This window comes from Chrysoperla carnea, chromosome 4 (assembly GCF_905475395.1).
Source record: "Chrysoperla carnea chromosome 4, inChrCarn1.1, whole genome shotgun sequence".
Lineage (NCBI taxonomy): Eukaryota > Metazoa > Arthropoda > Insecta > Neuroptera > Chrysopidae > Chrysoperla > Chrysoperla carnea.
Window position 1 is genome coordinate 11,331,747 of NC_058340.1, and position 13,672 is coordinate 11,345,418.

At 30.2% G+C, this 13,672-nt stretch overlaps 1 protein-coding gene and 1 non-coding gene across 2 annotated transcripts; one reads left to right on the forward strand and one right to left on the reverse strand.

Moving 5' to 3' along the window:
* Positions 1–5,847: 5,847 nt before the first annotated feature.
* On the reverse strand, positions 5,848–13,481 carry LOC123297852 (dynein regulatory complex protein 9-like). Its single transcript, XM_044879659.1, has 5 exons — positions 13,212–13,481; positions 10,023–10,412; positions 8,729–8,865; positions 7,884–8,225; positions 5,848–5,856 (listed from the first exon to the last, which is right to left on the reverse strand). Exons 1-5 carry the CDS (start codon positions 13,468–13,470, stop codon positions 5,848–5,850), a joined length of 1,137 nt encoding a protein of 378 aa, XP_044735594.1. The 5' UTR covers positions 13,471–13,481.
* Trnag-gcc lies at positions 11,902–11,972 on the forward strand. Its single transcript has one exon. It is a non-coding gene; the product is annotated as a tRNA-Gly (tRNA).
* Positions 13,482–13,672: the final 191 nt, after the last annotated feature.

The following is a 13,672-nucleotide window of genomic DNA, read 5'->3' on the forward strand; positions in this document are numbered from 1 at the left end:
AGTTTTTTTTTTATTGGTTTCTTCAACTAAAACTTTGTTTTTTAAAATATTTCCGAAAAGGAAATAATTCTCTGCTGCTGTTGGCCGCTTACATAGTTTTACTAGTAAATTCACCACATGGGTTCCTGAATGAGAAATACCTTGATCCTTTTTTGTTACCTAAAAATTATCCACAGATTACTCGCAACAATTATTTAGTATAAAAAAAAATATTATATGTAAATATTAAAATACTTTCGATATCACTTAAAAAAAAAAAAAACTTTCACTATTTGCAATAATGAGTTAAAAAACTGCAATACCTAATACCTACAGGTACACTTCATGAGCAGTGAGTACCTACTTTTGTTTATTTATTTTATTGATAAAATAAAAACTATAAAGGGTGGTCCATTTTAATCGATAGGTTGAAAAATCTTGTAGCACAAATACAGAAATTTATTTCCTGATGGCAGAGAGGGGAGACACTTTTAATGAATCTCGTATCTCATATTTTGGACAATTTTTGTTTTTTGACTTTTTATACCATGTATATATGAAATATACATAGTATATTAAGTTTAGTCCCAAGTTTGTAACGCTTAAAAATAATGATGCTAGGAAAAAAATTTTGTCATAGGTGTTCATAAAATCACCTAATTAGTCCATTTCCGGTTGTCCGTCCGTCCGTCCGTCTGTGGACACGATAACTCAAAAACAAAAAAAGATATCAAGCTGAAATTTTTACAGCGTACTCAGGACGTAAAAAGTCAGGTCAAGTTCGTAAATGAGCATCATAGGTCAATTGGGTCTTGGGTCCGTAGGACCCATCTTGTAAACGTTTTATAAAAAATCGAAAAAATCGAGAAAATTTTTTTGTCTCCAAATTCGATAATAGTCATTTTATAAGGTAATTATGACCCATAAATTACAAAAATGGTATTAATATAACGGTTAGGCAACTAGTTTCGGAGATATCGAGCCAAAATATGGGATAATGGGTGATAATTCAAAAATTATGCTTCCAATCACCAAATGAATACGATTTTTGAATTTTTTGGGTCAAAATTACCTTAAATACTAAGTTTTATCCAAATCAGAAATCATAAATTTTTTTCGATTTTTTGGAATTTTTTTAAGGGGTACCCCTTTATAAAAAATCGAAAAAATCGAGAAAATTTTTTTGTCTCTGATTTTGATAAAACTCTGTTTATAAGGTAATTTTGACCCAAAAAATTCAAAAATCGTATTAATATAACGGTTAGGCAACTAGTTTCGGAGATATCGAGCCAAAATATGGGATAATGGGTGATAATTCAAAAATTATGCTTCCAATCACCAAATGAATACAATTTTTGAATTTTTTGGGTCAAAATTACCTTAAATACTAAGTTTTATCCAAATCAGAAATCATAAATTTTTTTCGATTTTTTGGAATTTTTTTAAGGGGTACCCCTTTATAAAAAATCGAAAAAATCGAGAAAATTTTTTTGTCTCTGATTTTGATAAAACTCTGTTTATAAGGTAATTTTGACCCAAAAAATTCAAAAATCGTATTAATATAACGGTTAGGCAACTAGTTTCGGAGATATCGAGCCAAAATATGGGATAATGGGTGATAATTCAAAAATTATGCTTCCAATCACCAAATGAATACGATTTTTGAATTTTTTGGGTCAAAATTACCTTAAATACTAAGTTTTATCCAAATCAGAAATCATAAATTTTTTTCGATTTTTTTGATTTTTTTTAAGGGGTACCCCTTTATAAAAAATCGAAAAAATCGAGAAAATTTTTTTGTCTCTGATTTTGATAAAACTCTGTTTATAAGGTAATTTTGACCCAAAAAATTCAAAAATCGTATTAATATAACGGTTAGGCAAATAGTTTCGGAGATATCGAGCCAAAATATGGGATAATGGGTGATAATTCAAAAATTATGCTTCCAATCACCAAATGAATACAATTTTTGAATTTTTTAGGTCAAAATTACCTTAAATACTAAGTTTTATCCAAATCAGAAATCATAAATTTTTTTCGATTTTTTGGAATTTTTTTAAGGGGTACCCCTTTATAAAAAATCGAAAAAATCGAGAAAATTTTTTTGTCTCTGATTTTGATAAAACTCTGTTTATAAGGTAATTTTGACCCAAAAAATTCAAAAATCGTATTAATATAACGGTTAGGCAACTAGTTTCGGAGATATCGAGCCAAAATATGGGATAATGGGTGATAATTCAAAAATTATGCTTCCAATCACCAAATGAATACAATTTTTGAATTTTTTGGGTCAAAATTACCTTATATACTAAGTTTTATCCAAATCAGAAATCATAAATTTTTTTCGATTTTTTGGAAGGTTTTGGAATAATTAAAATTTATTAACTTTATTCTATTCTGCACCCAATATATGTTTTCACAATATTTCCCTTATTTGCATATTTCCGAAGGTGAAACTTCAAGACTGTTGTAAAAAATTTTCATTTTATTCCGCAGCTTTTCCAGATTAAAATTTTTTTAACTGTGCTTCAAGATGATTGTTGTAAAAATTTTTCAACTTATCGATTAACATTGTCCACCCGGTATGCTAATAGTGAAATTTGCGAAATTAAATTTATAAAATATAATATTCATTCAATCATCTGTTACAATAAATTTATTAAATAAAATACTTAATCATCATAGGCATACTTATTCTAAATATCCTACGTCTAATGTCGAAAAATATGTTTCCAAGTGGAAAAAACAACTAACAGAGGTCCCATGGTAATTTTTTTAAGTCTAGAACATGTTCAAAAAATCAGATCGATATTTCTTTTCGTTTTTGAGCAAGTGTGATGTCGGAATAGACAAAGCATTTAGGTAAAATGCTTCGGTTTTCTACGGAATTATTCAAAAGATATTATTAGAAGTCTTCCAATCCGGAGTTAAGTTAATACCCGGTACGTTTACTGACTATGCTGTGAGCAAAAATGTGGCTTGCGTTATAATTAAAAGATGTACAGTTCGTGAACCTCTTATTCGATTTTCAAAAAATATAATATGGTTTGAAAGCTTTTGAAATTGTTTTTATATTCTGTATATATATGAAATACCTGTATGTCAAGGTATACTAAGTTTAGTCCCAAGTTTGTAACGCTTAAAAATATTGATGCTACGAACAAAACTTTGGTATATTTCGATTTCGTTTTCTGGATGAAATCGATAGCTTTATATCAGAAAAAACTACTTGTTAATCGTTTGAATAATATTTTCATATTTGGTATCGGATACCTACAAAGTTTATGATTTATTTCCAAGTACATGTCGTCAATATTAATTAATTAACAGGAACAATTATTATATAAGAATTAATCATAAAGTCATTTGTGCCAACTTATTTAATTGGAGAAAATTTATTATTAAACTAGAATAGGTAGGTGAAGTCCCTAGAAAAATCACACATTTTTGTCGATTAATTGAATTATTTGGTTGTTTGATACAAGTTCTATGATCGTAAAACAGCAGAAGGTAAAAAGTCTCCATCTAAGATTGGCCTTTTTTAAGATATCCTCTTTGAGCCGGCTTGTGTCCGGTAGTATTGTGCCATTTCTGGCAAGCTCGTTGGCTTCACAATTTCCTAGAATGTCCCCGTGTCCCGGTACCCATACCAGGTTTACGTTCATTTGTTCCGCCAGCTCATTTAAGGACCTACGGCAGTCCTGTGCCGATAGATAGACTGAGCTGAAGGATTTAAGAGCTGCTTGGCTGTCGGTGAAGATTGTAATGCCACTGCACCTAAGGGTGTTCAGTCTTATACATTCACATACCTCATGAATAGTCACCACTTCCGTTTGATACACGCTACAGTGATCCGGCAGCCGAAATGATAGACGCAGATCGAGATTTTCAGAAGTATGTATTTATCATTTAAAAAAACCGTGGTGTCTCACGGTCTATAAATCCACCACGGTTTGTTTGTTTTTGTTATCCATGTGTATAATGTCTCGACTTCGCAACCCTGAAAACCGTTAAATAGTTAGTTTTTTTTTTTTTAATTTTATTGAAAATGTTATAAAAACTAATATTGTAAATTTTAATTACATTTAAACGTTCAATTTGTGATTTTAATATTCCTATTTAATTAATGTTAAAAAAAAACAATGATTATTAATTTAAATATTATATCAACTTTCTATTTTACAAATAATACTTACTTCTTAATTTTAAAAGAAAGTACAAGTATTGTAATCCATGTATAAATTGGAATATTAATGCAATATGAATATTTCCAATCTAAAATTTTAAAAAAAATTAATATGGCTTTATATTTTTAAATAAAAGACCTCCTCGATCCACTTCGAAAATAGCTTTTAATCAACTTTTTTAAAACTAATGTTGCATATTAGCAGTGGCATAGCGAGCTTAACTTGAGCCCGTGGAACAATACGTTTTTTAAGCGCACCTCCTCCCCATCCATTGGAAAACCATATCATATTATATGTAAAATATCCTCGCAATTATTAATACATAAATAAAGTTATAGGCTCAAGCTAGGCTGTAAATTAGAGACAAAAAATATAGTTGAGAAAATGAGACTATAGACTTTGAAATGTATATGATCATCTAGAATTAGTTAAAAAGATACCAATTATTTATCTCTAGCCATTTCTCCTGAGATTTTTCGGCGTCTTCGTAAACGTATTGTTGTATCAATATCCCATTTTTCACAATGAGACTTCGTTTTTCTATTGCATCTTCATAGTGCTTGCCTTATATTTCGGCTAGTTCAGTCGCTAATGATTCAAGATCATATCTAACATATTATCACACAATTCAAAAAAGGAGATAATTTATAGGGAATTTTTGCAAAGGTTTTAAAAATATAATAAAAGTCTTTAAGGTAGTACCAGCATGAAATCACTTTTCGACAGATTTGGCCGAATTTTTTTTCTCGTGTTTATAATAGCTTTATTTATGAATTCCTAAAATTTCATAATTTTTGACCGTTTAGATTGCGAGATATTTAAAGACAAAGTTCGCGATTTTGAGGGTCATGTCCCATTTAAAGCATGTAAAATGTCCGGTCTCTCCAACTATTTTTTATGATATTATTATATATTGAAGAAAAAGTAGAAAAAAATGTTTATACAATACAATTCTAAAAAAAAAATTTAGAAATTAATTTTCACTTTCGAGATATTAATTTTGACGTAAATTGATCGAAATTTGGACGTTGGCATAATTATTTCCCATTTTAAACGGTCAAAATTTCTGAAACTTTGGGAATTAATAGTAAGCATTATTAAATTCTTAAATTTAATTTTTCGTTAAATTCTGTCGAAAAAAAAATTGTACCATTGCTTTAACATAGAAACTGCAAATACCATGCTGGAACATCCTTAAATGAGAGCGAGTATATTATTGCCTATGTTTGAACTTTGATACCCTTTCCATTGCAAAAACTCAAATTTTCAAAACTTGAAAATTTGTTATATACTCATCAAAGATTAGGTATCCGAATTTAGAACTTCATTAAGTTGGACATTTTTGTATACCTTTACTGGTCAATGCGATTTAACATTTCATTATAATATCAGCGACACTTCAAACTCTCTTGAAAGACCAAGGTACCTTCTAATAGGCTTAAAATGATAAAATTTCATGTTGGAAATATTTGAACGCTAATGGTGTTAGTTCATGAAGATGATTGTATAGTTTGACATTTATAAATAACTGTTGAGTTAAATGCATATAAATATTGAAATGCATTCTGTTTACAATAAATACATTGCAAATCATATTATTATTATCTTTTCATCAAACACGACATGCTTAAAGTAATAATAATAGGTGTTTACGTGTGTGCATAACAAAAATAAAACTTGCTCAATGAGCCTAAAAATGGTGATTTATGATTAAATGGTTAAAAAATTAAACGACCATGTAAAGAAGCATTCTTGCATATGATGCAAAAGGTTATTTATATCTTAGTTCAAATATAACCATAGGCAAACACTTTGTTCATTCAGGTCCATGCGCAGGAATTATTCAAGAGAAGGGTCCAAACTTTTGCTCGCCATGTTAGGCCATAAAGTCAATAAAAACAAGAAATTCTTTTTTCTAGTAATGAGAACATTTAACTAGGTCAAAATTTAATATTCAGTCACTGTTTTTCAATAAGTCAATTCTGAGAAGCACGGAAAAAACTTTTCCAAAACTCTGTGTGCACTTATTCTTTCTTCTTATTTGGGAAACAAAATTTTCCAACAGAGATTGTTTTATAGGACAAAAAACTCAACGTAAAACTTGGGGCGCCGAAAACTAGTTGACTCTCGAAGTGGCGGCGATAGATTAAATAAGTATGAAAACCTCTGCCTTTAACCTAGGTACATTCAGCGATTTCGGTGTTGGATCATAGCATATGCAAATGGTTAAATAATTAAATTTGTGTTATAAATTTAGAATTAAAAATAATTAATATTCATCATTTAATTTTAATTAAAACATCATAATTATAAAATTATTGAATTTAAATTATTCATCGAACAATAAACAAAATTTATTTTAAAAATATTTTCTTAGAAATTAATAGATTTTAATTTTATTCCGTCACACTATTATGTTTACAATGGTTGACTTCATTAATTACAGTGAAATTATATTTATAATTACAGTAAAAGTCATTTATGTATTGTCGATGGTTATAACTAAGTAACGTGTCCAGGTAGGAACGAGTCTGGGCTTGCTATTTTTCTTTTATTTTAAGAAAATTTTTTGTGTATTTACTACTTTGGTAAAAAGAGTAAAGAGTGTATGTATGGAAGTTATTTCCATAGGCTATAATTCCATACTTGGTTTATTAAAATTGGATATAATTTGGATATGATCGAGAAAAATTCAATTTTTTGGATTTTGATGACGTCATAAAGTTAAAAAAATCAATTTGATTGATTTTGGATCATGGTTATAGGAAGGTTATTATTAACAATAAATTTTGAGAAGAAGTCTGCGTGTATGCGCGTGTGTGTGTGTGTACGAATTTTTTTCGTCGTCGATATTTCGAGAACAAAAAAAGATATCCGAAAAAAAATTTCATAACGTTCGGTCGAGTCGTTTCGAGTTGGTCGAGTTTTGTTTTTTGTTTTTAAATATTTATAGCTATTTATTATGCTTTTAAGTTATTCGTGTGGACCTCAAGGGTCACACCAGATCCTACCCTCGACTTGTTTATAAAATTGGAATACTTCAGCGAAGCAAACGGGTTGCGGCTAGTATATAGGTAATAAAAACAGCAGTTGTGGTTAAAAATTTAATATCACATTTAGTTTGACATTTTAAAATAAAAATATCAACAATAATAATTATTATTATTTCGAATAATTCATGAATTTCAAAATTATTTTTTATTGCATTGTAGTTAAAATGCGTATTTTTATTTACTTTAATTTTTAAGAAAACATAAATTAATTAAAATTCCGAAAACTAATTTTATTTATAAGCCATTAAAGTATTATAAATAATTATTAAAATAACAAATATAAAACCCATGTAATTCGATATGATAAAGCACTCATTATGGCCGATTTGAATAGAACTAGTGTTGTAAACACTACTCACAAATGTAATTATTACTCCGATTACCCGTAGTTTTCGAGTTATACAGCGTGTCAATTTTGGCGCAAAGTAACTTTACCATCGATATCGTTTAGGGATTATTTTTAATTTCAGGTAAGAACTACTTATCTCACTCATTTTGCGTACAATAAAAAGTTCATTATACAGCACTCGTCGCATTGCCTATATATATGGTCCTATATTTTAGGAGTAAATACGACTAAAGCATGTTCATAATAAAAATAATATATTTCAACATTTATAAAAATTAAATAATAAAAAACGATAAAATTAAATTATCCATTAGCTTTTTTTTCATGTTTTTTAGCTGCTTTTGCCGCTTTTTTCGAAGCAGCGGCAGCTTTACGTCTTAATGCTTTTAAAAATTTGTATGGTCCAATTGCATGCCGTACCAAACGACCCCGATACCAGGCTTGAATTTTCGTTGCAGCTGAATTAATTAGTTGTGTATGTTTTTCGATTTCTTCACGTTCTGTTTTATCTTTAATCCATTCAGCCATTTCTATTTTACGACGTTTAAATTCTTTTTTCATCTCTTTATAATTTTTATGTTGTATTGCTTGATCAGCCAATAATTTTTTAAAATCCATATCAGATTGTTCTGTATCTTGATCGTACATTGCCATACGCTGTTCAATTTTTTCTAAATTCATTGTTTGATTTAAAGTTAAATATTTTTGAATTTCTTCATGTACTCGATTTTCATTTTTAATGAATGCTTTACCCTTCGGAGAATTTAACATGTATTATACAATATTTTTCAGGAAAAAAGCTAGTCAAGTATGATCGCACAATGCATAAATATTATGGAATAAAGCTAACATGTATCATATGAGCCATCTTCAAGCTAAAGAAGCCTGAATTGAAAGCGCAGAATCCTTATACCTTATATCTTAAGGGGTTATTTCCAGTTAGGATTTTCAAAGAATCAATTTTTGTGCATTTCCGGAATGTATACATATATTTAAGTATATTCTATGAAAACTACAAGTACCAAAAAATATTCACGAAGATAAACGTATGAAAAAGAAATTTTAACTGAGTGTAAACGTCTTTTGAAACTTTAAAAGTTTTTGAAGAATTTTGAATTCCACCCAGCCAGTGTCCTGTAATAAATGCTAAGTAATAATACCTCATTAATCTCATTTTGTAAAGTCTGTTCATCAATTTGTAATCGTAATCTATTTTGATTGTATCGATTTAAATCCCAATGATTTGTAAATCGTAATGTTAAATCAACAGTTACACCAGCATCATGTACAATATTATCTAAATTTTCAATTTGTGCATTTAATTGTTTTACATTTTCATTACCTATAAGCAAGCATTGTTATTATAAAACATGACGCGATCATAACGGTAAAACTTCATAAATATTACAGGTCTACAACTAAAAAAACTAGTAATTCAGGGGCTAGTATCATCTCTGCTAATCTTCCGTTTTTGGGGTCCCTGATCACGTTTCTTTTGTTAGAATGTGAATTACCTCTCTTCTTCCTGGGGTAATTCGCTCCACTGACCAAAATAACAATATTCTGTAAATATTCAACAAAATAGACAAAAAGGATTACTCGAGGGTTTTCGGGGTCTCTGCTCATGGCTCCGAAGTTGTAATTCCGATTGAGTAACCCCTTCTAGAGTAATTAGTCTCGCTGACCCAACAAAATGCTGATCATAGTTCCGAAGTCAGACTTTTGATATACTCCCCTTAGCCTGGGGTAATTCGACCCCGCTGGTCCAGAACAGTAACAGTAAGTATTTGACAAAATTATGAATTATGTCAAGGGGAGGGGGTCGGATATCGGAATTCTGACTTCGGAATCTTGGATCTTGTTGAATATTTATATAAAATTGCTATTTTTGTACCTATTGGGGGGTTGGCGAATTTCTAGAGAAGGAGTAGTAGGAATTCTGGCTTTTGGATCATGACCAACGACCCCGAAAACCCCCGAGTAAACTTTTTGGCTTATTTTGTTAAATATTTTCAAAGATTTAAAATTTTCAAAAATCACCCCAGATATGGATTCCAATATAATTGGTTTATTTGGTCAACGGCAATGGCCAAACTTTCTGGTGGTACCAAATTAGATGTAGATTTTGATCTATAGACCTTCCAGAACATTTAAAAAAACTGGTCCAATAGATTGAGATACAAAAAAATTTTATTTTACACTTTTTGTCTAAAATTATTCGTCTATTAGTAGTACACGTAAGAATTAGCAGACAATTACATTAAGATCGAATAATCAGCATTTGGCCAATATCTGATACCTAAGTTTAAATGATGTTAAAATATAACATTGCCCAATAGTCAACAATGTCCTCCCAGACTTGAACCAATATCCGCGGCCCAGTCTATCTTCTTTAACTAGCCTAGATTTAGGAATTGGGACAATTTGATGTTAAAACTGCTAGATTATATTTACCTTTCCTTGTTTCAGCACGTATATCAGTAATTAATTGTCGTACTAATTTAATATTTCTATTACATTCATAGATTAACTCATATTCATCATTATTAAAACGTTTAATTAAATCAGCAACATTAAACAAATCTTCTAAATTTTCATAACTTTGTATTTGTTTTAATATTAATTTAAATGTACGTATAATCATTGTTACATCACGTTTTAGTTTTTGTAAATTTGTTAAATTTAATAATGGATCCCGCACCGATTCTGGTAATGATGTTTGTGTCTTTTTTATATCGTTTATACGTTGTTCGATTGTATCGTAGGTAAATGGTTTCTGCCAACTATTTACCTCACTTAATTGTAATATTGTATTATTTATTATTAATTTATCAATTGTATTACCTAAAAAGAGTAAGTTATATTACAAAGTTATCCGTTTATAACACTAGTGGTATATTTAGGGATGGGAGTGCAATACCTATATGCAACTGGATCTCTCGAAAGGATTAACAAACAAGTGAAAGCAAACAATCGACTGAGTTAACTGTTGAAATACTATGTATAGACAGTGATGATCACGCATTTGTTTGCTTTTTTACGTCATTAAGTAACGAAAGATAAACAAACAAACACATACATTATATATGCAATGTATAAATTTAAAATATAGACATTAGGTATCTGTATATACATCTTCTCTACTATCTATAAATATATAGGAGACTTTCTATAGATCTATATAGATAGATAGTCACTCATCACGATATCTCTGGAACTATAAGACCTAGAGACTTGAAATTTGGCAGGAATATTCCTTTTGCCAAGAAGAGGTCAGCTAAGAACGGATTTTACGAAATTCCACCCACAAGGGGGGTTGCGGGGGTGTTCATGAATAAAAAATTCATATTTTTCAATTATGGCTTTTAATAGTTCAAAACTTGGTCAGAATGTTTTAAATTACATTTAGAAATTTTTTTAACCTTCGGAGGGTAGAAAGGTGTAGCGAGAAAGTGGGAAGGAAATATCGAATATTTTCAAATATACCTAAGTGGGGTATCAAATAAAAGAGCATGACGTGTACATTACAAAACTGTTATCCAACGCAAGGAAATGTGGAGGGAGGGGTGCAAGTGGGGATGTTGCCCAGCAAAGCGGGTAGTTCCCAGCTAGTTTACTATAAAATGTTTCAAAACTAATTTGCACTCTTAAGGTAAACAGTGATGTTTACGAAAAAATGTCAAACAAAAGTTTTTATTTTTTTATAACATTTTTGACATTTAAACTTTTGTTTTATCTCTAACGGTTTACAAGATGGTGCTACGGACCCAAGACCTTGACCTATGCTGCTCATTAACGAACTTTTCGGTTTTGACTGATCGTATTCACAGACGAGCAGGCGGATGGACGTACAAACAACCGAGAATGGACTAATTATCTGATTTTATGAATACCTAGACCAAAATTTTGTTCGTAGCATCAATATTTTTAGGCATTACAAACTTGGCACTAAACTTAGTATACCTTGATGTGTTTAATATATACATGGTATAATTACTTTATAGAGTGTTTTTTATGAATGATCGAGCTCTAAACCAAAATTGAACAACTTAATGTGTATTTGAAACTATCCTGACGAATTTCTTAAAAGTGCTGAGCTACTTTTTATACCTTGCATATATGTAATATGCAAGGTATACTAAGTTTAGTCCCAAGTTTGTAACGCTTAAAAATATTAATTTTAGGAACAAAATTTTGGTATAGGTGTTTATAAAATCACCTAATTAGCCCATTTTCGGTTGTCTGTCCGTCTGTCTGCCACCACCTAAGGCCACCACGATACCTCAAAAACGAAAAAAGATATGAAGCTACATTTGCATTTCAACACATAAGAGCATCGTTGGTTCAGTGGTAGAATGCTCGCCTGCCACGCGGGCGGCCCGGGTTCGATTCCCGGACGATGCATAATTTTTTTTAAATGGATTAGAAACTTATGGTTTACGCCAAAGGCGGAATCATTTTATCAATGGGCGGAATTTCCAATAATAATGTGTGGGTTCTTCGATAGAGAGAAGGAGTGGCTTGTGCGACCATGAGACGTACCCAACTCTTGACTATCCAGCCCGGTTTTCTGAATCAGATAGCGTAGTTTATCTTCCTCTGTAAGATTATTTAAGTTGGAATATTCTATTTCCACGCTAACATTATTTGGCGAGGGTACGCAACTTTTCATACCATGCATATATGTAATATGCAAGGTATACTAAGTTTAGTCCCAAGTTTGTAACGCTTAAAAATATTGATGCTATGAACAAAATTTTGGTTTAGGTGTTCATAAAATTACCTAATTCTTCCATTTCCGGTTGTCCATCCGTCCATCTGTGGGCACGACAACTCAAAAACGAAAAAATATATCAAGCTGAAATTTTTACAGCGTACTCAGGACGTAAAAATTGAGGTCAAGTTCGTAAATGAGCAACATAAGTCAATTGAGTCTTGAACTATGGGTCCGTAGGATCCATCTTGTAAACCGTTATAGATAGAAAAAAAGTTTAAATGTAAAAAATCTTCCTTAAAAAAAATAAACAACTTTTTCTTAAAACATTTTTTCGTAAACATCACTGTTTACCCGTGAGGGCGCAAATTAGGCGTAAATTGTATAGTATGTATTATTATATGGGGATATCAGTTAAGTATGTGTGACATGTACGTATGTGTAATGTGGTAGAGTAATCAACATTATCTATGCATGATATTTCAACAATTAACTCAGTCAATTGTTTGTTTTCACTTGTTTTTATAGGAATTAAAGTTTACCATAATTTATCATTAGACCATTTTTCAGATAAGTTTAATATTTTCAGAAAAATTTAAGTACGTTTAAAGTTCTAAAAAAATTCGTAGCGTAGCGTACATTTTTCGAAATCGAATATTGCATTTTTATTTTTCAAGAATTTTTATTTCAAAAACTATGCGTTTAGAGAAAAAATTACAAGTACTTTTCGCTTAAAACTGATCAAAAAATATTTTCTATTTTGAAAAAATTCAAAATTTTGTACTTTACGGACCTAAACCAAACAACACCCCCCCCCCCCGATTTTCACCAATCGACTCCAAATAAAGTCAAAGAAATGATCTTCATTAAATAGCTGTGTTAAATTGTTGGGAAATTGATTCATCATTTAATAAAATAAAATTAATTACCTAAACATATTGACATTGAATTGTATGCTAATTTACTTAAATTAACTGCTGATACCGATTGTTGGCTATCGGTTGTTGAAGTTGAACTGGTTGATTCAAAGATTGAAGAATTAACCTCTGATGACACCATTTCTGAGGGAATTTCTGATTCTGATGAACTAACATTTGTCATATGCAAAACTTGAATTTGTGAATCATCCACTTCAGAGTCTTCATCAGGGAATGCTTTTGGTAGAGACATATGATTATGATAACTCATCTTTTAAAAAATATTTTATTATTATCAAATAATTTTTGTTAAATATAATATATTTATGTAGGTATATCAAGAAAAAATCCAAAAATGGATTTAAAACAGTATCTATAGTTACGGGAAATAAGATACAAAGCCATCGTATACTGTGTAATTTTTAACCCCCGGACTAAAAAAAAGGGGTTAAGTTTGACCACTATATGTGTGT

What these genes read in the sequence shown, in the direction of transcription:
- LOC123297852 (XM_044879659.1), bottom strand. Translation starts at nt 13,470, where the DNA reads ATGAGTTATCATAATCATATGTCTCTACCAAAAGCATTCCCTGATGAA. An exon ending in ACGTGCTGAAACAAGGAAAG is followed by an intron (nt 8,866 to 10,022) that starts GTAAATATAATC and finishes TTGAAAATTTAG; the next exon opens with ATAATATTGTACATGATGCT. An exon ending in TACAAAATGAGATTAATGAG is followed by an intron (nt 8,226 to 8,728) that starts GTATTATTACTT and finishes AAAATTGAACAG; the next exon opens with CGTATGGCAATGTACGATCA.